Genomic DNA, 26,637 nt, shown 5'->3' on the forward strand with positions numbered 1-26,637 from the left:
TATAATGGATATGAAAGTCACCATATTTTTAAAAGAGCAATTTCACATTACATTTTTTAAAAATCTACGCAGTCTACCAATTAAGGTGAACTGTTATAGCAGGGAAGTATTTAGCTAGAGAAAAAGATAATTTTATTCAGTATCCCAGAATTAATGATTTGAAGAAATACATAGTACTATTTTAGTTTTTAAACTTCAGAAGTTTGAGGGTTTCAGAAAAGAATTTAGCCTGGTTATTTTAAGTGACAGGACTATTTCTTGCATTTAATACTTAATAATTTGCCTAATTTGTTACATATTTGTTATTGTTTGGCATATTATCAAATTTAATCAATATTAAAATCCTGTGGAAAGTATAGGAGAATATTTTAGTCCATTATTAATGCCTTCTAAAGATAATAGAGAAGCTTTTATGTCTAGGCTTTTTAAGAGTATATATAGGCTGGGCACAGTGGCTCACACATGTAATCCCAGCACATTGGGAGGCTGAGGTGGGCGGATCATGAGGTTAGGAGTTCCAGGCCAGCCTGGCCAACATGGTGAAGCCCTGTCTCTACTAAAAATACCAAAATTAGCTGGGTGTGGTGGCACGTGCCTTTAATCCCAGCTACTCAGGAGGCCGAGGCAGGAGAAATCGCTTGAACTCAGAAGGCAAGGTTGCAGTGAGCCAAGATCATGCCATTGCACACCAGCCTGGGCAACAGAGCAAGACTCTGTCTCAAAAAAAAAAAAAAAAAAAAAAAAAGTATGTGTAATATAATGCCTAGGAAAAGGCTCAAAGATTATATGTGAAAATGTTGATGGTGATTATCCCTAAATGGTATGATATGGGTGAGTTTTGTATTTTCTTTTTCCTTCTCTGTATTTAATTAAATTTCTTCACAGAACATATAACGAATAAAATACCTTGTAAGATTATAGTTTGAAAATGTGCTTCCAAAATCTGTATTTTAGAGTTTTATTTCAGCATGTAATTACAACTAGTGAGTTTCTTTTTAAAAATAAAAGGAAAATTAGAACACTTAAATTTTAGTCTTTTAGGTATACTCAGGGAACCTTGCATGGTTATTCACTATTGCATGTGTTATCAACACATAATTTTATGTTCTTCTTTAGTAGGGGAACTTGATAATGGAAAACAGTATGAGGAATTGTCACACTGTATGAGATTTTAGACTAAGGCATAAGAATGGAACTGGATGTTAGTTCCTCTTTTATCACACTTGCTCTTCAAGTTTACCTGGCCACGTGTCCCTTCTAGAATTTCCTGTGTTCTTTAGAAACACTGGTTCCTATGATATGAGAAATCTTCCTGTTTTTCACTTAGTATTCTTAAATAAATGTAATAAAGAACTTTATTATGCTTGTTAGTTCCTTGAGTAGCCTGTGATAGTTGCTCTTGCAATACTTGTTCCTACTATTTTTACTATCGTAGGCTTTTTCTAAATGCATAGAGCAGGAGGTACATACTTACCTAGCAATACCTCATTGATGTCTGACATACCAAAGAAAGTATATTTGATATTTATCTTAAGAATTAATGTCAGTTAAAAATGAAAATTTCTTTGAAACAATTGAATATTGTAGGCAGATGTAGAAATGGGTTTGAGACAGTTCTGTGTGCCAGTTCATCTCATTTTTCTTTGTTTACTGCCTCTAATTTTCTTCCAGCATTTCATCGTGTTTTGTGATCTGGTACATTCCTGACTTTTGGCATATAATATTGATAATAAGATGAATCTTTTGGTCTCATATTTAGTATAAGATTTAGGCCACAAACATCTAATGGAGTCATGGGTAGAAAATAAGATATAAGAAATTATTGCAGACGTTTAACTTTTAAATTGCAGACTATCGGTGGTCCATGTCAAGTGATAGTTCACAAGTGGGAGACTCATCTACAACCACGATCAATAACCCCTTTAGGTATGGGCATTAACTGCATCTGTTTGAGGCATATGCATAAAGTTACTAATATGCTGCACAATGGCTTAGTGGGATTTAATAAATTTTTATTCTAAAGTTTAAGGTCAATGCATTGTCAGTGCTACAAATTTCACTGAGCATTTCATGGATCTTTCAAAACTGAACAGTTTTTAATTGCCTTTTAAAATAAACTTTATTAGAAATGTTTATCTAGATATTTTTGTTTTCTTGGGTTAGATTAGTTTATGAAATATTTACTTTCATTTGGAATGGTTAGAAAGTTTATAAGATAGCATTCTTCTTGACTGAGCATCCATGGCTCTGTTTGTTTACTTGCTCAGGCTTAGAGAACATTTGAAGAAAAAATTAATCCAAAACAAAGATTCTTAAATTTTTAACTTTGAATATTAATAGAGTAAGTTATTCTATTTTTTCTTTTCTTCTTAATTTTTTTTTTTTTTTTTTTTAAGAAACTGGTAAATACTTGAATAAACTTGTATGAATGAATTTGAATTTCTTAAATTCCCTGCTGGCTATGCTAGAATTGCTACTCAGAAAGTTGTTTTCTTTTTTTTGAAAGTTGTTTTCTTTTAAACACATTATCCACTTTTCTTATTCTTTAATATGGCATTTCTCTTCATACAAGTATTTTTGAATTTCCTTGTCCATATTGAAAATAGAATTTGAAGTTCATTTCACATACATTAAATTACCCACATGTATTCATCTATAAATTGACTCAGTGCTGAGAAACATATCTTTTAGTTTCTAGGTAAAGTTAAAATTGAAAGATAACTGGATGCTAGTTTTCTGGTTTAAATTAGAAAGCAGTGGGAGTTTCTGCTTTACCCCGGAGTAAGGACACGTCTCATTTAAACAGTATCTCATTCCATCCTCTTTATTGGATTTTCTTTTTGTATGTTTTAATACATTTTCGATACTGTATTTAGGATTTTTATGACAGTATACTTAAAATTATAATATTCCCATACTGAGGTTGGAACTTACTAGGTATTGAATGTTTTAAAAAAATTGTATTTTAAAGCATCTTGCAGTTAAATATATTTTATTATGAGAAGTGGGATGATTTTGTTTGTCTTTTAGAAAGGAATGTATACTTTGAGAAATATAACTTTTGAACTTAAAAGCTGTGTGAACGTTACCAGAGAATCATTATTAGGAATTGTCACATCCATTTTGCAAGTATTTCAGACTAATGTTTAAAGTAAACTGGGAAGGGAAGTAGGCAAGGAAGATAAATTGTATTTTACTCAGAGGGGTGGGGCTTTACAGCTTTTCTCATTGAGTTGAAATTTCTGTTAGGAGAAGGGGATGTGCTAGCATTTATTCTTTTGGTAGTTCCTCACAGCTCTGTACATACAGGTAAGTTCACACTGTTTGTAAAGTAAAGCTTTTAACTGGCAGTAGCGAATAGTTGGGATATGAGGAGAATTACATTTGAGACAAGTTCAGAATATGCACTACATAAGAATAAGCATTTTAATTGTGCCAAGACCTTTGGTTTGAAAATCAAGGAGTTATCATGGTCCAGCAACCTGTGAGTCTTGTACATTGGTTAGTGTAGAAGTTAATCCCAGTGCCTCTAGAGCACCTTTCTGAAGAGTTTTCTTTTTCTTCCTTTTAACATAATGGATAATCAACAAAGTGTATAAGAACTATTACCGTTTGCTAGCCTCCTTTAAAGGGAATTCTTTATTGAGGGCTACAATAAATATGCTTATTCACCTTGGGCTGCTTTTAAGCTGTAGATTTAATATTATAAATGATCTTTAAGGTGGGTAATTTCTCTTGTTCATTGAGTATGCATCAAGAGTTTTAACTAAATTTTCTATTTTCCTTAAATTCTAGAAAGCGAAATTATTATTGACGATGGACAATTTGGAATCCACAGTAAGTGAGACTGACTTATTTAAATGTTTACTGAAATGATTGAGATGTTACTTTACGTTTCATTGGAAGTATATAGCACAGGAAAATAGAACATACAGTCATGTGCTGCATAACGATGTTTTGGTCAAAGACAGACCCACACATACAGCAGCGGTCTCATACGAGTATAATGGAGCTGAAAAATGCCTGTCGCCCAGTGACATGGCTGTCATAACGTAGCGCACGTTATAGTACAGCGCATTATGTTTTCTATGTGTAGATGTGTTTAGATACACAAATGCTTACCATTGTGTTATGTAGTTGCTTATAGCATTCAGTATGCCGTATGGTGTTGGAATCTAGGAGCAACAGGCCACACGATCTAGGTTTGTGTAAGTACCTTCCCTGATGTTCCCACAACAATGAAATCGTCTAATGACGCATTTCTCAGAACTTACCTTCATTGTTAAGCAATGCATGACTGTAGCATGATTTTGAAAATAGAGACTAGATCCAAAAAACAAATCCCTTCTGTTAAATAGTAAGTAGTTTCTAATATAATTCTTGCGCTTTAAAATGTTATCCTTTTGGTTTTCATTTGACTAGCAATTTCAGGTGTATAATGTTATATAATTTAAAGTGTGTAGTATACTGAACTGCTAATGTAGCCTTTTACCTCTTTTATATTTGAAATTACATTAATGTTTCTAAATATCTAAAGTGTGAAATGTTACACTTAAGACTAAGTTTGTGAATTTTGTGTGTTTGTATATCGGCATATACTGTAAAATTCAGACTAACCAGAGTGTTCTAGTAATTCTGGCTGAATGTTTAAGTTAATTTGAGGTAGAGTAGAAAATGCTTTAACTTCTGAATATGTTGAAAGTGTTATTTGTGTATTTTCTGTTTTAGCAAATACCATATCCTAAGAATTCTAATTATCTTCAGTGACTGGAATTCTTACCCCCGCCCACCCAGGCTGGAGTGCAGTGGCGCAATCTTGGCTCACTGCAGCCTCCGACCCTGAGGTTCAAGAGATTCTCTTGCCTCGGGCTCCTGAGTAGCTGGGATTATAGGCTCCTGCCACCATGCCCAGCTAAGTTTTGTATTTTTTTTTTTAATAGAGACAAGGTTTTGCCATGTTGGCCACACTGGTCTGAAACTCCTGACCTCAAGTGATCCACCCGCCTCAGCCTCCCAAAGTGCTAGGATTACAGGTGTGAGCCACCATGCCCAGCTGAGTGACTGGAATTCTTCTTCTTCTTCTTTTTTTTCTTTTTTTTTTTTGAGATGGAGTTTTCGCCCTTGTTGCCCAGGCTGGAGTGCAATGGCACAATCTTGGCTGACCGCACTCTCCGCCTCCCAGGTTCAAGCGATTCTCCTGCCTCAGCCTCCTGAGTAGTTGAGATTACAGGCATGTGCCACCATGCCCAGCTAATTTTGTATTTTTAGTAGAGACGGGGTTTCTCCATGTTGGTCAGGCTGGTCTTGAACTGCCAACCTGAGGTGATCCTCCTGCCTCAGCCTCCCAAAGTGCTGGGATTACAGGCATGAGCCACCGCACCCAGCTGGAATTCTTACAGTGTATCAGGGCTGTTATATTAAACTGCATTCTCTTTTTTTTTTTTTTGAGATGGAGTCTTGCTCTGTCACCCAGGCTGGAATGCAGTGGCGCAATCTCCACTCACTGCAGCCTCCACCAGCTGGGTTCAAGCAATTCTCCTGCCTCAGCCTGCTGAGTAGCTGGGACTACAGGTGAGTGCCATCACACCTGGCTAATTTTTGTATTTTTAGTAGAGATGGGGCTTTGCTGTGTTGGTTAGGCTGGTCTCAAACTCCTGACCTCAAGTGATCTGCCTGCCTTGGCCTCCCAAAGTGTTGGGATTACAGGCGTAAGCCACCATGCCCGGCCTGCATCCTCATTTTGGATGCTGTACTGTAGGAGTCAAAAGGTGGAAAGAGGGTGGGCGGAATTGTGTTTGTACTGACTCTGAATCAGAGATAAATTGCTGATAACCAGTTTGCTTTCCTGCTGAGCACAGGAAAGAACAGGCCTGAATGTTTTGGTTGTGGTTTTTATTAGGTATATGTGTTTATGTATGGTAGAAATGAACACGCTCTGGCAGTATTTAAATAGGAATTTGACATCTTTTCCTTGATTTTGTTTGAGATTGTTTATATTACATCAGAAAATAGTGTACAATACTTGAATAGCTTTAGTGTTAAGTGTTTTAGAGTCTTTATTACTTTCATAAGTAGTATTTACACTACATGTTTTGGAGTGCTTTATGGAGTAGTAGTTTTTGCTTGAGCTGTGATGCATGGTCTCACTTTGTCTTTTCTGGAAAAGACAAGGTTAAAGTCCCACAGTTATTAAGCATTCTTAAGTTAGGAGAGAATTTCTAAGGAGAGAAGTTTCTTGGTAATTATTTATTTTAACCCTGTTTATGAAAAAGCTTAGGTCCAAAACAGCTGACAGTTTCTCTGGTATTTATGAAAATTTTGTTACCTATATTAAGTAGGTGAGTAGCTTCAAGTTAATGCTAACAGTGTTGTCACGATCATGCAGTTTATTTATGGCAGAATATATAAATTTGAGAATATGGAATTGACTCACAGTTCTGTTCTTACCTTCTGATATCTCAGACCCCCAGGACTAGTGGCATAACTAGTTGCAGCTAAATATCTAAAATGACGCTTTGGAAGTGTAACAGTGATCCCTAGTAGAACAGTTGCTAGGTTAGATGCTATCTTGGACCATGTGCTCTTTCTGAAATAGATTTGTATTATTTCAGTCATGGATTCAATATGAATATTTTAATTTATTTGTGCTGTGACAGCATAGCTAATTATTAATATTCATTTAATTTCCCTCCCTATTTTATATAAAAGTTATATTTGAATAAAGAATTTAAGACTACCTGTGTATTTGCTTTGGGGAGAAGAGTACCAGTGTTAGGTAACCTCAGTGTATTATTACAGTGTGAATGTGGGCAGGGTGAGGTGGCTCATGCCTGTAATACCAGCACTTTGGTAGGCCTGAGGAAGGCGGATCACTTGACGTCAGAAGTTCAGGAGTTTGAGACCAGCTTGGCCAGCATGGTGACACCCTGTCTCTACTAAAAATACAAAAGTTAGCTGGGCATGGTGTATGCCTATAATCCCAGCTACTTTGGAGCCTGAGGCGTGAGAATCACTTGAACCTGGGAGATGGAGTCCTCAGTGAGTTGAGATCACACCACTGTACTCTAGCCTAAGCAACAGAGCAGGACTCTGTTTCAAAAAAAAATGAATTTATTCCTTTTAGATTTTTTTCAAAGATGGTATTGATAGAACCAGGATCTTTTCTGAAGGCCTTTGGAATATGTATTCTAAATCTGTCTGTTCACAATGATTCATTATTTTGGGATTCTTTTCTTTTCTTTTCTTTCTTTTTTTTTTTTGTGAGACGGAGTCTCGCTCTGTTGCCCAGGCTGGAGTGCAGTGGCATGATCTTGGCTCACTGCAAGCTCCGCCTCCTGGGTTCATGCCATTCTCCTGCCTCAGCCTCCCAAGCAGCTGGTACTACAGGCGCCCGCCACCACGCCTGGCTAATTTTTTTGTGTTTTTAGTAGAGACAGGGTTTCACCGTGTTAGCCGGGATGGTCTCGATCTCCTGACTTCGTAATCTGCCTGCCTTGACCTCCCAAAGTGCTGGGATTACAGGCGTGAGCCACCACGCCTGGCCTGTTTTCATATTTAGAAAGGAAAGAATTTAATTCTTTTTTTATTGTTATTCTAAAAATACTTATTTACTGAAAGGATCTTTTCCGTCAGATTTTTACCTTTGGAACCTTTGGGTTGCATATGAACAACGGTTTAGGCAGGGGTCTAGGAAACAAATCATGGATTAGATCTCATTAAAAAATGTATTTCCTTTGGAGGTAAAAAAAAAAAAAAAAAAAAACCGTGAGTGTGAACTAGAATTATCAATGCATATAGGTACTTATTGTGTTGTTTAAAAATATATATAATAATTACTGTTCTTCATATTTATTCTGTCAGATGGTGTTGAAACTCTGGATTCTGGATGGCTGACGTGTCAGACTGAAATAAGATTACGTTTGCATTATTCTGAAAAACCTCCTGTGTCAATAACCAAGAAAAAACTAAAAAAATCTAGATTTAGGTATGACCATGTATATGTTTATTAGGCCATTTTTTTAAACTAGTGCTGTAGATTTCAGACTCAATTGGTTTTAGTCTTTAAGTTTACACAGTTTGGGATAATGTTACATATTCTAGTAACTACAGGGCTTTGTAACAGTGAACTACTTATCCCCGCTCAGGTTGCTACTGTTGCAGTTAGTCTTAATCTCTACATTTAGAACCAGAAAAAATTTGTTTATATAGATAAGTGGTTTTCTAAGCTTATGTATTTTTATAGTTTCTATTTAAATTTTCATAGTGTAGCAGCAGTTTGTTTTAAAATTGATACAATGTGCCGGGCGTGGTGGCTCACGCCTGTAATCCCAGCACTTTGGGAGGCCGAGGTGGGCAGATCACCTGAGGTCAGGAGTTCGAGACCAGACTGGCCAACATGGTGAAACCGCGTCTCTACTAAAAATACAAAAATTAACCGGGCATGGTGTCGGGTGCCTGTAATCCCAGCTGCTTGGGAGGCTGAGGCAGGAGAATTGTTTGAACCCAGGAGGCAGAAATTGCAGTGAGCCGAGATCGCAGCCCTGCATTCCAGGCAGAGCGAGACTCTCTCTCAGAAAAAAAGAAAAAATTGATATAATGGAAATGATTGTCTGCTACATAATGCCATAAAGAGAAAATATTTTTTGGAAATATTCTTCAGTGTTCTAAATTGTACTGTGTCTTGAAAATGAAAAATTTTCCACACAACAGAAAATTTTTGAATATTATGTATGTTTAATTTTTTATATATATATATTCTTTTGAGAGAAGATCTGGCTGCATCACCCAGGTTGGAGTACAGTGGTGCAATCTTGGCTTACTGCAACCTCCACCTCCCAAGCTCAACTGATCCTCCCACCTCAGCCTCCCGAGTAGCTGGGACTACAGTCATGTGACACATGCCTGGATAATTTTTATATTTTTTGCAGGTGGGGTTTCACCATGTTGCCTAGGCTGGTCTCAGACTTCTGAGCTCAAGCAGTCCTCCCGCCTCAGCCTCCCAAAGTTCTGGGATTACAGGTGTGAGCCATTGGCCCAGCCCTGGATTTATTTATTTTTTAATGAAAGAATCAACAACCTTAGTAGGCACAATGGTCATTTATCCCATTTTAATACTTTGCAAAAATATATGTGGATAACATCGATATTTTATAAAACACACCTAATTCCTTAACCTGTAGTATGTGTAGTCTCTGCATAATGCGTTATTTTTGTTATTAGAAGATTTAGCATATTTGGGGGCACTTTAAAATGTAGAATTTAGGCAACATTTGTATGAGTTTTTCGTTTCTGCCACTTCTTGCATCTCATTATTATTATTTTTTTATTACATAGAGTGAAGCTGACACTAGAAGGCCTGGAGGAAGATGACGATGATAGGGTATCTCCCACTGTACTCCACAAAATGTCCAATAGCTTGGAGATATCCTTAATAAGCGACAATGAGTTCAAGTGCAGGCATTCACAGCCGGAGTGTGGTTATGGCTTACAGCCTGATCGTTGGACAGAGTACAGCATACAGACAATGGAACCAGATAACCTGGAACTAATCTTTGACTTTTTTGAAGTGAGTAGTTACTGCAGTGAGGGCATTGAGAAAGAATGCAGGGACACGCTTATATTAACATATGTTTTGATTTTTATTTTAATCTAATTTGTGTAAAGCTAATTTTTTAGAGGTACGCTTCTGTACAGTTAAGCTTAAAAGACTTAGGGGACGAGCTTATTTTAATGTATGTTTCGATTTTTATTTTAATCTAATTTGTGTAAAGCTAACTTTTTAGAGGTATGCTCCTCTGTACAGTTAAGCTTAAAAAACTTAGAGTTGTCATCTTCAAGTACTATTAAAAATATAATTAAGAGAACAGCAGTATTGCTGTTTCACGTGAAGACCAGACGTCTTTGATGCCTGTCTGCTAAATCTAAATGTGAATGAATTATATCCAAAGGAACCATGAGCAGTAAATAGAGACCAGGGCAGGATTTTTACCTCTTGGCGAGCATACCAGTGTAAGAAGTGTGATCGAGTTCTCATTATGATGAAGCCTGTCGTTTATTGAGGTACTTTATTAGGATTTGTTGATGGGACTGACTTGCAACTTGATATTGTAAATATGTAATGAAATTATAAAGTTTGTGCCGGGTTATTGACAATCTGTGCTGCTAACTTTCTGGAGCTACATGTGCTACTTACACTAGTGCTTGCAGATCACTGGCTGTTCATATTTCCCCAACACATAATACTTGGTACATCCCCTAAGGTCCTAACTGCTGTCGGCCTGGCTTAGTAGTGATATGTAGTGGTTTTCTTAGCCTCTAGCTCCACCTCCACACCCATTTATACTAGATTAGAGTTTAAATCTTGGAGGGTAGGGAATACGTCTTGACCACCAGTAGCCCCCAGCCCATTTCTTAAGGACAGAATTCAGGATGGATTTTTAAAAATCTAATCTTAAGCAGTAAGATCTGTGGGACTCTATTATAAAAATATGAAGTTTTGATGACTTCTTTCTTTTTCTTTTTTCCCTTTTTTTTTTTTTCCTGGAGAGAGGGTCTTGCTGTGTTGCCCAGGCTGGAGTACAGTGACATGATCATGGCTCACTGCAGCCTCAACCTCCTGGGCACCAGTGATCCTCCTACCTCAGCCTCCCAAGTAATTGGGACTACAGGTGTGTACCACCACACCCAGCTAATTAAAAAAAAACTTTTTTGGCTGGGTGCGGTGGCTCGCACCTGTAATCCCAGCACTTTGGGAGGCCAAGGCAGGCGGATCATGAGGTCAAGAGTAAGAATACAAAAATTAGCCAGGTGTGGTGGCACTTGCCTGTAATCCCAGCTACTCAAGAGGCTAAGGCAGGAGAATTGCTTAAACCCAGGAGGCGGAGGTTGCAGTGAGCCAAGATCATGCCACTGCGCTCCAGCCTGAGCGACAGAGCAAGACTTCGTCTCAGAAATAAAAAAAACAACAACAACTTTTTTGTTGTTGAGACGGGGTCTTTGTTGCCCAGGCTGGTCTTGAACTCCTGGGCTCAAGCGATCCTCCTGCCTTGGCCCCTCGGAGTGCTGGGATTACAGGTGTGAGTCTCCGCTCCTGGCCTGAACGTTTTCTTGTTGCTTCCTTTTAATAAACCTGCCTTTTAATAAACTCTTGAATGTCCTACCTTCCCTTTAATTTGGTTAGCATTTTTTGTAATAGTGTTTTATTCATAGACTAGGCTGATAAAATATCCAGTGTAATCTCAAAGTGAGTATAGTATTTGCTTTCCTAGAGAGTTGCTATCCCTATATGACTCTTGTGTAGACACATATTTTTTTTTTTTTTGAGACGGAGTCTTATTCTGTGGCCAAGGCTGGAGTGTAGTGGCGTGATCTCAGCTCACTATAAGCTCCTCCTCCTGGGTTCACGCCATTCTCCTGCGTCAACCTCCCGAGTAGCTGGGACTACAGGCGCCCGCCACCATGCCCGGCTAATTTTTTTGTATTTTTAGTAGAGACGGGGTTTCACCATGTTAGCCAAGATGGTCTCGATCTCCTGACCTTGTGATCCGCCCACCTCGGCCTCCCAAAGTGCTGGGATTACAGGCGTGAGCCACCATGCCTGGCCGTGTAGACACGTTTTTAGAGAATATGTTAAAAATTCACTACAAATATATCTTAGTCCTAAAACAACATAAAAGTGATTAGAAATTTTCGAGCAGTGCTTTAAATTTAAACTGAATGAGACTCCGTCTCGAAAATACATACATGTTTAAACTGTACAAGAAAATGTATTTAATTATAGAGAAGACATCAAGTCACTTGAATATAAATTTGATTGTATCTCTTTCTTATCAGTTCTGCCCAGAGATTCTCAGTTGACTTTAAGTGAGGTTTTTGATCTTTAAATTGAAAATATTGAATTTTTTTTTTTTTGAGATGGAGTCTTGCTCTGTTGTCCAGGCTGGAGTGCAGTGGCACGATCTCAGCTCACTGCAGCCTCCACCTCCAGGTTTCAAGCATTTCTCCTGCATCAGCCTCCTGAGTAGCTGGTACTGCTGGCATGTGCCACTATGCCCGGCTAATTTTTTGTATTTTTAATAGAAATGAGGTTTCACTATGTTAGCCAGGCTAGTCTCGAACTCCTGACCTCGTGATCCGCCTGCATTGGCATCCCAAAGTGCTGGGATTACCAACGTGAGCCACTGCACCTGGCCGAAAATATTGAAGTTTTTATGAAAAAAAAATACATATACATATTTCATATATAGGTGATATATATATATGTATGTGTAAATTATGTATGTATGTAATACAGAAGTTTAAAAATTAAGATTATTTTAAATCTCATTTTTTCAGGAAGATCTCAGTGAGCACGTAGTTCAGGGTGATGCCCTTCCTGGACATGTGGGTACAGCTTGTCTCTTATCATCCACCATTGCTGAGAGTGGAAAGAGTGCTGGAATTCTTACTCTTCCCATCATGAGCAGAAATTCCAGGAAAACAATAGGCAAAGTGAGAGGTAAGTTTGAAGACACTGCCAAATAACCCAAGGGGTTAAGTTGGAATTTTAATTAGTTTCAAATTAAGTATTTGATAATGATAAAGATGAAATTAATAATTTGCTTTGGTATCAATTTAAGGAGCATGTCTGTTACATTTTCTAAAAGTTTTGAATCTTGATTTTTTTTGTTGTTGTTTGATAGAAACTGATAAAGCTGGCTTGAGTGGTATTTAAATATAATTCAGCTCATAATGGCCCTTTTAATCATTTTTGTTTTTGTTCCTCCCTCTTTTTTCCTATGAAAGTTGACTATATAATTATCAAGCCATTACCAGGATACACTTGTGACATGAAATCTTCATTTTCCAAGTATTGGAAGCCAAGAATACCATTGGATGTTGGCCATCGAGGTGCAGGAAACTCTACAACAACTGCCCAGTAAGTTGAATATTTGAGTAGGATTAGCATTTGGTGTAGCTCATGTTTGATAGAGTTCTACTGGTTTTCTCAGCAAAGGTGAAATGATATTTTTATTTTTTACCAAGGGAATTTAATGTAATTTGGTAATTGAAGTTAGAGACCAACCTTAAGATTCTGGTCAATTTTGTAATATATCTACTGAATTGATAAGGAGGAAGACATTAAAAATTGAAAGACAGGAAGGAAAGCTTGATGCAGAAAGCTTTGGTAGCATCAGTGTGTGTGTCTGTATTGTGGTCCTTACTTTTGACGTGTTGCCCTCTCTCAGTCTGAGTTTCCGCATCTATAAAATGGAAGGGTTTGGACAGCATTATCCCAAGTTTAGAAAAGTGTGATTAAACTCAAGGAATATTAGTTAACTTGAACCTCAACCAAAAGATGCTCTCTCTTCTCAACAGATTGTAGCCTGGAATAGTTGTCTTCCCCTTCTACTTTTGTAAGTTTGTTTAATTACCAGTGCTATAGCTCATGCCTCAGATTTTCTACTGTAAATTTTAATCCCTCTCCATTTTGTTTTAAAGTGATGCTGTGGAGACGATTAGGATTTTTTAATTTTAAAGTCTATAAAAAACCATTTAAGGAAGAAGGACCCTCACCCGCCCCCACCTTTTTGGTTGGTTTGTTTTTGAGACAGGGTCTCTGTCGCTCAGGCCGGAGTGCAGTGGCACATTCTTGTCTCACTGCAGCCTCAATTTCCGGAGCTCAAGCCATTCTTCCACCTCAGTCTCCCCAGTGGCTGGAACCACAGGCACGTGGTACCATGCCCAGCTATATTTTTGGTATTTTTCTATAGATACCAGGTCTCACCTTGTTGCCCAGGCCAGTCTCGAACTCCTGAGCTCAAGTGATCTGCCTGCCTCAGCCTCCCAAAGTGCTGGGGTTACAGGTGTGAGCCACCGCACCTAACCTCTCAGGCCCCATCTTAAACAATGCATTTTCCCCCTCTCTGTTCTTATTATTAATAGATTTTCCACACTTCTATCCTGCGTGTGTGTCGGTTGTTTCTCATTCCCCCACAGTCTGCCAGTAGTAAGTCCTTTGGAGGCTGTATTGCAAGGAGCAGGTTTCTATGTCTCTATTTCTTCTGCCATTGAAAAGGATTATTTTTACTGATCACTTTGCATGGCTCCAAGAAAAAAGTCCATAGTACAGGGCAAGTGTATGTTGTGTTGGCTATGTTGGTATACAGCTTGTAAATATCTATCATTGTTAGAGCTTGCATTTAAGGAATAAATTCCTAGTGACAGCCATAGTCATATTTGGGGGATGTCAAAATTGGCCTCAAAATACAGAATAAGTACCGTTTCCCATTGTTGAAAATACACTTTGCCTCTTTATTACATTTGTTTCTTTATCTTCCCTATAGTTTATGATAACTGTATTTCTTCTTTTCAGGCTGGCTAAAGTTCAAGAAAATACTATTGCTTCTTTAAGAAATGCTGCTAGTCATGTAAGTAACCTTTAAATAACTTTAGACTGCTGAGGTAGAGAAATATGGATCAGGGAGTCTCTTCCAGTTTTTATTAATAGTTAGAAAGGGGAAATATCTCTTGGCATTTATATTCAGATCCATGGTGAAGATTGGGATAAAGACAATAGAACCATAAGCATCTTTTCTTTTTTTTTGAGACAAGGTCTCGTTCTGTCACCCAGGCATGGAATACAGTGCTGCGAACATGGCTCACTGCAGCCTCAACCTCCTGGGCTCAGGCAGTCCTCCCACCTCAGCCTCCGTAGTAGTGGGAATAGAGACATGTGCCGCCATGTCTGGCTAATTTTTAAATTTTTTTTTCTTTTGTGGAGACAGGGTCTCACTATGTTGCCCAGGCTGGTTTCAAACTCCTGGGCTCAAGCGATCCTCCCGCCTCAGCCTTCCTAAGTACTGGGATTATGGGTATCAGCCACTGTGTCCAGCCAGCATCCTTTTTTGAGATAATAAATTTTGAGTAATTGAGACCAAAAAAAAAGTTCCCACTAAGCATTGGTTTTCACTACCTGAATAATGTGCTTATTCAGATACTCACTTTGGAAAAAATGCCTTTAGAAAGATTTGATGGGACAGGCACAGTGGCTCACACCTGTAATCCCAGCACTTTGGGAGGCCGAGATGGGCAGATCACCTGAGGTTGGGAGTTCAAGACCAGCCTGGCCAACATGGTGAAACCCCGTCTGTACTAAAAATACAAAAAATTAACCGGGCATGGTAGCCTGCGCCTGTAATCCCAGCTACTTGCGAGACTGAGGTGGGAGAATTGCTTGAATCTGGGAGGTGGAGGTTGCTGTGAGCTGAGATCACGCCACTGTTTTCCAGCCTGGATGACAGAGTAAGACTCAGTCTCAAAAAAGAAAAAAAAGAAGGAAAGATTTGATGGTGATTTTATGTAACACTTGAAAAAAGTGTATCAGCTGGGTGTGGTGTCTCATGCCTGTAGTCTCACCTACTTGGGAGTCTGAGGCAGGAGCTTTGCTGGAGCCCAGGAGTTTGAGGCTGCGGTGAGCTATGATCCGGCCAGTGCACTCCAGCCTGGATGACAGAATGAGACTCTATCTCTTTAAAAAATAACAAAAAAAAGTATCAGTTTCTACCCTTGCATAGCAACTTGATTGTCTTCCTTAACTCCTTGTTTTTGTTTTTTTTTTTAATCCAGTTATAAAGGATTATAGTCTGTTTTTTAGCTTTTAGGATTTTCAGCAACTGCAACTTGGACATTTTTAATCAATAACCTGAGATTTTTCTCCCCTCTTCCTCTGTACTTGTCTGGACCGCCTCACATTCCAAAGTGAAACTAGGGGAAAAATGGAGGAACATCTCATTTTTTAATTTCCACTTTTTCCACAATGTACTCCATATGCCCTCAACTTTGCCTTGTAAAAAATAGTTCGGGAAGTAAACTTGGCTAGTCAGTGTTTAACCTCATTACTTACATCTATTCTGAGGTGTACTTTTAAAATATTTTAACCTCTCTGAAACTGGAATGGGTTTACAACTTAGCTTTGAGTCATAATTTAATTGGCAGCATATTTCCCCCTCTTAGTGGTATGTAAAATAATGCATTTTAAAATTCATGACATCTTGAATTGATTATAATTTTAATATTTAAAATAATAGTATATTGTTTTATCTTTGTTGAAAATATATTTATTAGTAGTATTGGGCTATACTTTATAATTAATTTGGAACCAGTTTTACTGTCATGGCTAGTCTAAACATCATTTCATTAGCTATAAACATGATGGCCTGGTCGCCCAGGCTGGAGTGCAGTGGCAGGATCATAGCTCACTGCAGCCTCAACCTCCTGGGCTCAAGTGATCCTCCTGCTTTGGCTTCTCAAGTAGCTGGGACCACAGGCATGTGTCATCACACCTGGCTAATTGTTGTTTTTTTTGTAGAGACAGGATCTCACTATGTTGCTCAGGTGGGTTTCGAACTTGTGGGCTCAAGCTATCCCCTCACTTGGCCTCCCTAAGTACTGGGATTACAGGCATGAGCCATCTTGCCCGGTGTGATGAGCCGGGTTTTTTTTGTTTTTTGTTTTTTGTTTTTTGTTTTTTTTGAGATGGAGTTTTGTTCTGTCTCTCAGGCTGGAGTACAGTGGCGTGATCTCGGCTCACTGCAACCTCACCTCCTAGGTTCAAGCGATTCTCCTGTTTTAGCCTCCCGAGTAGCTGAGATTGTAGGCGTGTGCCACCATGCCCAGCTAATTTTTGTAATTTTGGTAGAGATGGGGTTTCCCCATGTTGGCCAGACTGGTCTTGAACTTCCGACCTCAAGTGATCTGACTGCCTCAGCCTCTCAAAGTGCTGGCATTATAGGCGTGAGCCACCGCACCCCGCCAAGAATTTTTAGATATGTGCTTTTTGAGAGAGGATTTCATTAAGCCTTTTTCTTCCATATTCTAATGAAATCCTTTGTAACTCACAGGGATCACATTTTCAGAAGTGTTATTTTAATTGTTATTGAATTATTTTAATGTTAAATACGTATCTGTGAAGATGTTTTGGTCTGTTATTGGCTTATTACTTAAACCTTACAATGAATTTTGGGATTAAGTTTTGTCTCCTACTAAAATTGTTTTCTATAAGGATTATGGTTGTCTAAAACCAAACAAATTAGAAAGCTACAACTTAAAATGTTTCATAGAACTACTTGGGAATGGTAGGGTTTGTCCTCTTTGGTAGAATGGGTTTTTGGTTTTGTCTTGTTTCAAATAAGAGGTGCTAAGTTTCCCGCTTCAGAAGTCTGCAAGGAAGTAGGCTCCCTCGCCATACTCTTGAACTCCTTTGACTCTAGTCTGTGATCCATGTGTATTCACACGTTGAGTTCTACCCCTTGACAACTTAGAGCCGGTGTAAGGGGTAGAAATGCACCCACCTTTTCTAGTACAGCACCTCTGTGGGTCACAGCAAAGTAGTGTTACAGAATTTTCAAACCTTCCTTCTATCGCAGCTGGCCTTCTTTCAGGAAAGGTGCATATTTGTATGTCAGTTTATGACATACAGACTTTAACTGAATTAATTCATGGGGGTGAGTGGATCTGCCTTTTTCTTTCTTTCTTTTTTTTTCTTTAAATTAATTTCAGTCCTGCTCCTTCTGTGTGGATCTGGTTTTTAGAAATTTGGCTTTAACTATAATTCATGTCTTCCTCATTTGTTTGGCTCTCATTAGGAAACTGGACATGAGCATCATCTTTTTCCTGTTTCTGTTTTCTCTGTCTGTTCATCAGCAGTTATGGCTTCCTCTTTCATTCAGTACTGACATTTTGCTGAGAAAGGCTGTACAGTGGACTGCTCAGGTGCACTAAGGAGCAGAGCTAAGGCGCTTTGCAGCTTATTCCTTTCCTCACCAAATCTTTCATGTTAGCTGTGCAGCTAAGGTTTGCAGGGACAGTGGGCAGCAATGTGAGGGATCCCTGAGCTCGAGGCACTTGTCGGGTTCCGTTTCTGCCGATAGCAGTTGTAGAAGTGACAGCCCGAAGGCTGTCTCACTGCCACTGAGGTGCCTCTGGATGTTTTAAAGTGAATCTGTGTCCTTTTTTTTTTTTTTTTTTTTTGCCCAGGAAAAAGTAGCTGTGCTTTTGCAAAAGAGAAAAGCCATTGTTTTAAGAGAATACATTACTTTTTAGAAAAAGTTTGTACAGGTCCATAATTTTATAGTGAACAAAAATTTCTTATGTTCTTGCAGTTTGAGATGTACTGTGTACCAGGCAATGTTTTTCAAATACTTGCTTCCTTCTATCAGGGTGCAGCCTTTGTAGAATTTGATGTACACCTTTCAAAGGACTTTGTGCCCGTGGTATATCATGATCTTACCTGTTGTTTGACTATGAAAAAGGTACGTTGAAATTTCTTCATTTCAAACTCTTAATGTTAGGTAAAAGGTTTAAAAACTAGGAAGTTTTAAAAATATTTTAAATTACTTATTAAATAGAATTGGTTAATTCATTTTTTTGGTGTATTCCTGCCAGTCCTTCCCTCTCATGCTCTTGCAACATTGAGACAGTGATGAGATGGGATACTGCCTTCCTAGAGTAGGGTCTCTGTTGCTGAATACACTTTATTATGTTATAGAAAAGGGACATTCCAGGTGATTTCTGTGGTGGTGTGACTGTCTGTGCTACTATATTGAGGCAAGAGAGGAAGATATCATAGTGTTTGTTTTCTGGAATTCCAGCTGTTTCTGCTTCAAGCTTCTTCAATTAATAAAGCTAGTGAGCCACAGTGAAAAATTCAAAAAGTGGTTTGGAGTTAGATGGCGGAGGGCCTCAGTGAAGAGGTTTAGACTCAAGAGCTAGGGAGGTAGGGAATACTTTTTAGCTGAAAAGGGAAATGTTCACGACTAATGTTTTGGTAGCTGATGAAATAGGAATGTCAGAGGACAGAGACTGCAGGCAGGGCGAGCAGCAATGTGGGCTACAGGAAAGGTAAGCCTGAATTGGAGTAGGGGACCAGAAGAATGGAGAAGAGGGCATAATGGGGGCGGCGGGGGGGGGATTCCAGCATGAGATTTAAAAATTTATGTAGCTTTAAAAAAACTGTAATTGTTTTTGTACAAACATAATCGTGACAATGATATAGTCCCTAAACATCAGTATACTATGTAACCAAGTGATTTCTCAGGGACGTGGACGCTAAAACTGTGTTGGGTATTAATTTCCAACTGAGTTGATTTCAAGTTAGTCTAGTTTGCTAACATCACTGTACCAGATACTGCCTGTTATATGAAAGAGTGTGACAAGGAACCTGGCACCACCTGCTGGTGAATTTGATTCCCTATTTAATAAATGGTGCTGGGAAAATTGGCTAGCCATAAGTAGAAAGCTGAAACTGGATCCTTTCCTTACTCCTTATACGAAAATTAATTCAAGATGGATTAGAGACTTAAATGTTAGACCTAATACCATAAAAACCCTAGAGGAAAACCTAGGTAGTACCATTCAGGACATAGGCATGGGCAAAGACTTCATGTCTAAAACACCAAAAGCAACGGCAGCAAAAGCCAAAATTGACAAATGGGATCTCATTAAACTAAAGAGCTTCTGCACAGCAAAAGAAACTACCATCAGAGTGAACAGGCAACCTACAGAATGGGAGAAAATTTTTGCAATCTACTCATCTGACAAAGGGCTAATATCCAGAACCTACAAAGAACTCAAACAAATTTACAAGAAAAAACAAACAACTCCATCAAAAAGTGGGCAAAGGATATGAACAGACATTTCTCAAAAGAAGACATTCATACAGCCAACAGACACATGAAAAAATGCTCATCATCACTGGCCATCAGAGAAATGCAAATCAAAACCACAATGAGATACCATCTCACACCAGTTAGAATGGCGATCATTAAAAAGTCAGGAAACAACAGGTGCTGGAGAGGATGTGGAGAAATAGGAACACTTTTACACTGTTGGTGGGATTGTAAACTAGTTCAACCATTATGGAAAACAGTATGGCGATTCCTCAAGGATCTAGAACTAGATGTACCATATGACCCAGCCATCCCATTACTGGGTATATACCCAAAGGATTATAAATCATGCTGCTATAAAGACACATGCACATGTATGTTTATTGCAGCACTATGAATCAACCCAAATGTCCATCAGTGACAGACTGGATTAAGAAAATGTGGCACATATACACCATGGAATACTATGCAGCCATAAAAAAGGATGAGTTTGTGTCCTTTGTAGGGACATGGATGCAGCTGGAAACCATCATTCTTAGCAAACTGTCACAAGAACAGAAAACCAAACACCGCATGTTCTCACTCATAGGTGGGAACTGAACAATGAGATCACTTGGACTCGGGAAGGGGAACATCACACACCAGGGCCTATCATGGGGAGGGGGGAGGGGGGAGGGATTGCATTGGGAGTTATACCTGATGTAAATGACGAGTCGATGGGTGTTGACGAGTTGATGGGTGCAGCACAGCAACATGGCACAAGTATACATATGTAACAAACCTGCACGTTATGCACATGTACCCTAGAACTTAAAGTATAATAATAATAAAAAATAAATTAAAAAAAAAGAAGTGAATAGTAAAATTTTGTGTCTTATATTTAATTACTTGTAATGAAAATTTGCACTTATTTTAAACAATTGTGTATTAATAATTATTACAATTAAACTCAATCCAATAGATATTTTTCAAAACTTTAAGACTTATGGTCACTGAAATTCTTAAAATGTTTAATTTCAACTTATATACATATTTTGTTGAAAAAATATAAAAAGGTTATCTTTTTAAAAATTCTAGCAAAAAATATATTACATGTGTAGGAAATGTAAATAAAAATTCAATAAAAAACAAGGAAAGAAAAAAAAAAAAAGAGTTCCTAGGGGTTGGATTATTATGATGTATAGGAAAGGACCCTTTTGTTTCTGCGAAATGGTATTAGAAGGAAGGAAGGAAGGAAGGGAGGGAGGGAGGAGGGAGGGAGGGAGGGGAGGGAGAAAGGGAGGGGGAAGGAAGGAGATGCATCTATTTAGATTACATGAGTAGAGTGACCAAACACATGGAACAGGTGGTTTTAGCCATGGAAGAACATTAATGAAAAGATAAATGAGAAAGAGTAAAGTAATAAATGATCTTATTAGCCAAGATTGAGATTAATTGATCTAGCTGCAATTTATTTATTTATTTATTTGAGACTGAGTCTTGCTCTGTCACCTAGGCTGGAGTGCAGTGGCATGATCTTGGCTCAGCCTCCACCTCCTGGGTTCAAGCAATTCTCCTGCCTCAGCCTCCTAAGTAGCTAGGACTGCAGACTGCTAAGTAGCTGGACCACGCCCAGCTAATTTTTGTATTTTTTAGTAGAGACAGGGCTTCACCATGTTGGCCAGACTGGTCTCAAATTCTTGACCTCAGGTGATCCGCCCACCTCAGCCTCCCAAAGTGCCGGGATTTACAGACGTGAGCCACTGCACCTGGCCGAGCTACAATTTACTTCTGAAAATCAATGAGAGTTCAAATATTACTAATGCCCCATTTTCACCAGGCTATATCTTGATCTGAAGTTGAACCTGAATGAGTTGAGAAATGAAAGCAATGAACTTTTATATTGAATTTTTATTTTTAAGCTGGTATTTTTCTTATAAAAACATTTCATGTTCATTAGAAAAAATGTATTTCAGAAGATTATGAAATGAAAAATAAATCTTTCCTGTTTTTCCTTGTTCTCACTGCCTTACTCTTAATAGTTTCTTATGTGTTCCAGAAAAACCTTATGTATGTACAGTTTCATACCAATGTACATGAATGAATATATATGTGGTGGATTTTAGTATATTTGTTGGACAGATGATTTATTGGTGATACCTTAATTCATTTCCTGTAGAAGTGCCTTCAACAGAGTGACATTGATCATTTGATAGACATTAAAACCTAATACAACAGATTTGCTTCTGGGGGAAACATGATAGCTCAGAGTGCTTGTTAAGTATTACGGTTTATAGCTAATCAGACAATTTTTTCATGACGTTTGATGTGTCTGCTGTTTTTAATCAAATATTTAAAAGTATTTGAAAAGATTAGAAACTTACAGAAATAAATTCTATATAGTACTTTCATATTGATTTCTAGTCATGTAGCATGGATAAGTATCAAAGAAAATGTATAGACAGCATAACAAGAAGTAGGGGAGATGACTGACTTCTGGTTCTATCTCAGTTGTCTTCAGCGCTACAGCTTTCTCCCAGCTCCTTTTTCCTTCCAGGTATTCTACACTGCAGTAAAAACGAAAGCCAGAATATAAGGGCTGGGAGGTGATGTTAGATTAGAAGGGGTCCCCCGCATGGGCTCAGTGTGGCTACTCACTGTTATTCTCATGGTTGAGTAAATAGAGTTGCTAGGCCTGTCTAGTGTGAGCATTCAGTGATAATTTAGGGCTCACTTTTCTCTTAATTTTCTTTTTTTTTTTTAGAAATTTGATGCTGATCCAGTTGAATTATTTGAAATTCCAGTAAAAGAATTAACATTTGACCAACTCCAGTTGTTAAAGGTAGTAATAACAACATGAAATGTAAATTATCCCTTAGTTTAGGACTATTGTACTTGGTTGTATATGGCTATGTTTTCTTTGCACATGGGGATGACTGTTATGTTTAATGTGTAGAGTGTGTGCTTTGGTATTCTGTTCTGTTTGGGAGAAGGGTTCTGTATTGATCCAGCTATCTTCTCCAACCATTTCCATGGACCCCATTGGTTTTTGTATATGAAGGAACAAACTAGACGTAAGTTTTTGTAGGCCATAGTGGCTAGCCCATTCATAATCTTTAGGTTGCTTCTGTTCTGCAGTAGCCCTTCTTCATATAATGGTCATTATTTTACAGTAGGCCTTTTATGCAATAGTTGGTAAATAAATGTTAATTTCCAATACATTTGAATATTTTGTATCATATCATTTTACATGGTTCCTTTTCCTATCCCTATTAGGAACCTAAATAAATGCATGATTCCCTCTTAACAGTTATCTAGTGAAGAATTTTTATATTCTTCCCTAATTGAATATTTGATTATTATCTTAAATATATGTATGCACATATAAAATATATACAGTGGCTAGTGCTTATTCTTATTAAACTGATAGTTCTACATTTTATAGGCGTTTTTATCTTGCTAGTTTTTCAAGTTATAGTTCTGTTAACCATCTCTTCATAAGCTAAGGCTTCCTTTCCAATTTCATTTTGTTTGTGTGCTTTCTAGCTCACTCATGTGACTGCATTGAAATCTAAGGATCGGAAAGGTACGTACTAATATGGAAACACTGTTTTCCTTTTGTAGTTAGCATTAATAGGATTTTTAAAATCCATTTTAGCACATACTTGGTCATTTTTATGAATGTAATACTGGGCCTTCTAAATGTAATTTTATAGTTCGGAAATTTGCATTTATTTTCTACTAAATACGTATCATGTGTATAGTAACCATTGCATTGCTTTTCTTAGCTTGATGATCAAAGTATTAATACCTATCAATCTTTCCAAACATTCTTAACCATTACAAAGTGGAAAGTAAATCAGCTATAGAATCCAGCTTCAGGGTCAATTTGAACCAGCTCTGTCATTTACCTGTTATGACCGTGGGTAAGCTTTGTCCTGCCTACCACATCCCTTTATAATTTCACTTTGCTTTTCTACTCCCATAGAAATTAATGGCTGTGCCATTCATATGAGGCTTATTGTATCCATTTTAAATCCTTTATTTTCATATATGTCCCATCTTTTCAACTAGAATGTTAGCTCCTCAGGAGTAGGAAAATGTTTTTCTATTCCCAGAGACTGATGGTGCTGTACATATAGTAGGTGCACTATAGATATAGGTGTTTATCTGTCATTGTGATAACCATACAGTTTTAATATCTTTATAAAGATCGTGAAGTGCTTAAGACTAAAGATTATCCCCACCCAGAGCATAAATGTAACTATATAGGCTCATAGGTATTTTATGATAATTTTAGTAATAAAATGAATTCTACCTTTATTCCACTGTAAAATTTTACATGATTTTATCTTTGAATTTGTAATACAGTTTTGTGTGTGTATTTTTAAGAAAAACTTGATATGTTAATTTTTTCCACTTTTGGAAAATAATTTGTTTTAGTCTGTATTAATTGATAATGATAACTAAAGCACAATAGTAGCTATATAGTCTCTTAATTTGTAATTTCTGAGCTGATTTTAGTATTTCAAATTTAGTCTTAGCAAAATCACACAATTCTTAATTCTCTGGAAAAATAGCAAAATCACAGCTTCTGACTACTTTTTAAAGAGCAGTACTTTAGTACAAATTTTATAAGAAAGTAATCACTCTTGGGTCTACAGACTGTTGTCTTATTAATCATTGCAAACTGGTTTTCATGAAGGTTACTTATTTAGAAAATGGGTTTTTGATGGTTAATAAGTACAAGAGCCTTTAAAAATACTGTATATAGGGGCCGGGCATGGTGGCTCACTCCCGTAATCCCAGCACTTTTGGAGGCCAAGTTGGGAGAATTGCTTGAGGCCAGGAGTTCAAGATTAGCCTGAGCAACGTAGACCTCATTTCTACAAAAAAAGTTAAAAATGAGCTGGATGTGGTAGTGCACGTCTGTGGGCATAGCTACTCGGGAGTCTGAGGCTGGAGGATCAATACTTGAGCCTGCCTGAGTTTGAGGCTGCATTGAGCGATGATCATGCCACTGTGTTCCAGCCTAGATGACAGAATGAGACCCTATCTCTATTTAAAAAAAGGGGGATCTCAGAGTTACTTATGCTCTCGCAATTCTCACACTCTTTCTTTCCCTCTTTTTTTGGCGCTAAGGATTTAAGAAAGCTCTTAGTGATATAGTGGTATTTTATTTACTGAGATTTTTTGTTTTAAAATTTCAGAATCTGTGGTCCAGGAGGAAAATTCCTTTTCAGAAAATCAGCCATTTCCTTCTCTTAAGATGGTAAGTTATTGAGGAAAACCAAGGCAAGGCTATCATTAACTTTGTTATGTATGAATAATTTACTTTTGTTTCTTAAAAGGATCCTTAAAAGACTGTGTTAAAAACAATGTTAATATGAACTTATCATCATTGGTGCCTTTAGAGAAGATACTTTTGTGTGTGTGTGTGTGTGTGTGTGTGTGTGTGTGTGTGTGTAAGAGAGAGAGAGAGAGAGACAGAGACAGAGACAGAGGGAATCTCACTTTGTCATCCAGGCTGAGTGCAGTGGTGTGATCAGGGCTCACTGCAGCCTCCACTTCCTTGGCTCAAGTGATCCTCCCACCTCACTCAGTCTCTCAGGTAGCTGGGACGGCAGGTGTGCACCACCATGCCTGGCTAATTTTTTTATTTTTTTGTAGAGACAGTCTCACCTTGTTGACCAGGCTGGTCTCAAGGGGATTCAAACCCCTGGACTTATGCTGTCCCCCAGCCTCAGCCTCCCAAAGGGTTGAGAATACAGGCATGAGCCAACACACCTAGCCAACAAGATACATTCTTGTGTGGTATACTTGTGCTACTTTTGTTTCTTTCCCCAAGAGTAACTTCTACTCAAATAAATAAAAATTCCCATCTCAGTATGTTAATTTGGTAAGAGTAGCAAATCCATTTATTTCTGTTTATAAATGGAAAGGAGAGGGCACAGGTATGGGGTGAGAGAAAGATGATGGTGGGAGAGGCAGGTTTTTGTTTCTTTGTTTGTTTTTAACAATATTTTAAATTATTCCTTAGTTTTGGGAGAGAAGTGAGTTTCTTCAACCAAAGAAAATAAGTGCCCCTCTTACTTAAGATGATATTGAAATTTCAGAAATTCACTCTGAAAAAATAGATCTTCACGCAAAAACTAGCATGAAGATTTAAAAACTAGATACAATTTAATACAGGAATATCCTTGACAGCATCAGGAAAGCCCACACAGATGCCAAAGAGATGCTGGCTCTGCTTTTGTTCTGTCGACTCCAGTTTCTAAATTCTGGTCTTTCTGTTCATGTCAGGTATAGTAGATTTCTTAGGCAAAAATAGGTAATTTTAGTTAACTATTATGTGGAAATTCTTATTTGGGGAGTGGAGCTTATTAGCTTAATGGTTTTTATCTAGTATATTAGCTACTTGCTAAAACTTGATTTAGAAAGGAAAGATTTAGAAATGATTTAGAAAGGAAAGACGTGACTACAGTGAATATTTTGTTAAAATATTTAGGTATGTGTTTCTTGAGGGGTTCATAAAACAATCTAAATCATTAAAATCTCAGTGGTTAAAGGTCAATTAAGTATTGATTATTCACTCTGCAAAAAGGACGCTAAAAGAGAGCCCCTACAATGAACATTATCCTGATGCATTTAAAACATCATTTTTAGCCGGGCATGGTGGCTCATTCCTGTAATCTCAGCACTTTGGGAGGCCAGGGCAGGCAGACAGTTTGAGCCCAGGAGGTTGAGGCTGCAGTGAGCTGTGATCGTGCCACTGCACTCCAGCCTGGGCAACAGGGAGAGATCCTGTCTCAAAAATAAATAAATAAAATATAATTTTTATGATTTTTAAAGTGTTTATGAAGCCCATCTAAGTAAGATAATTTCTTCTAATTTGATTTGCTAAAATCATTTGTTTTTTAGAAATTTCATGATTCCCGGAAAAAAAAAATCTTAAATTGTAATACAGGTTTGACAACCTTTTAGTCAAATAAGTTAAAACACACACGCAAAC

At 37.8% G+C, this 26,637-nt stretch overlaps 1 protein-coding gene across 4 annotated transcripts in view; it reads left to right on the forward strand.

Annotated features, from left to right (window-relative positions):
* Positions 1-26,637, forward strand: part of GPCPD1 (glycerophosphocholine phosphodiesterase 1) — a 65,947-nt gene that overhangs the window by 21,128 nt on the left and 18,182 nt on the right. For 2 of the 4 annotated variants that reach the window (XM_045362538.3, XM_005568399.5), the window contains 11 exons: positions 1,851-1,926; positions 3,796-3,837; positions 7,861-7,984; positions 9,334-9,565; positions 12,334-12,496; positions 12,784-12,916; positions 14,354-14,408; positions 18,198-18,290; positions 22,390-22,467; positions 23,172-23,211; positions 24,836-24,897. In XM_045362538.3, coding sequence (XP_045218473.2) covers positions 1,851-1,926; positions 3,796-3,837; positions 7,861-7,984; positions 9,334-9,565; positions 12,334-12,496; positions 12,784-12,916; positions 14,354-14,408; positions 18,198-18,290; positions 22,390-22,467; positions 23,172-23,211; positions 24,836-24,897 — 1,098 coding nt within the window. The remainder of the gene's footprint in view (positions 1-1,850; positions 1,927-3,795; positions 3,838-7,860; positions 7,985-9,333; positions 9,566-12,333; positions 12,497-12,783; positions 12,917-14,353; positions 14,409-18,197; positions 18,291-22,389; positions 22,468-23,171; positions 23,212-24,835; positions 24,898-26,637) is intronic. The other 2 variants (XM_074004819.1, XM_074004820.1) reach the window with 1 other exon arrangement.

The sequence above is a fragment of the Macaca fascicularis genome, chromosome 10 (genome assembly GCF_037993035.2).
Source record: "Macaca fascicularis isolate 582-1 chromosome 10, T2T-MFA8v1.1".
Taxonomy (NCBI): Eukaryota; Metazoa; Chordata; class Mammalia; order Primates; family Cercopithecidae; genus Macaca; species Macaca fascicularis.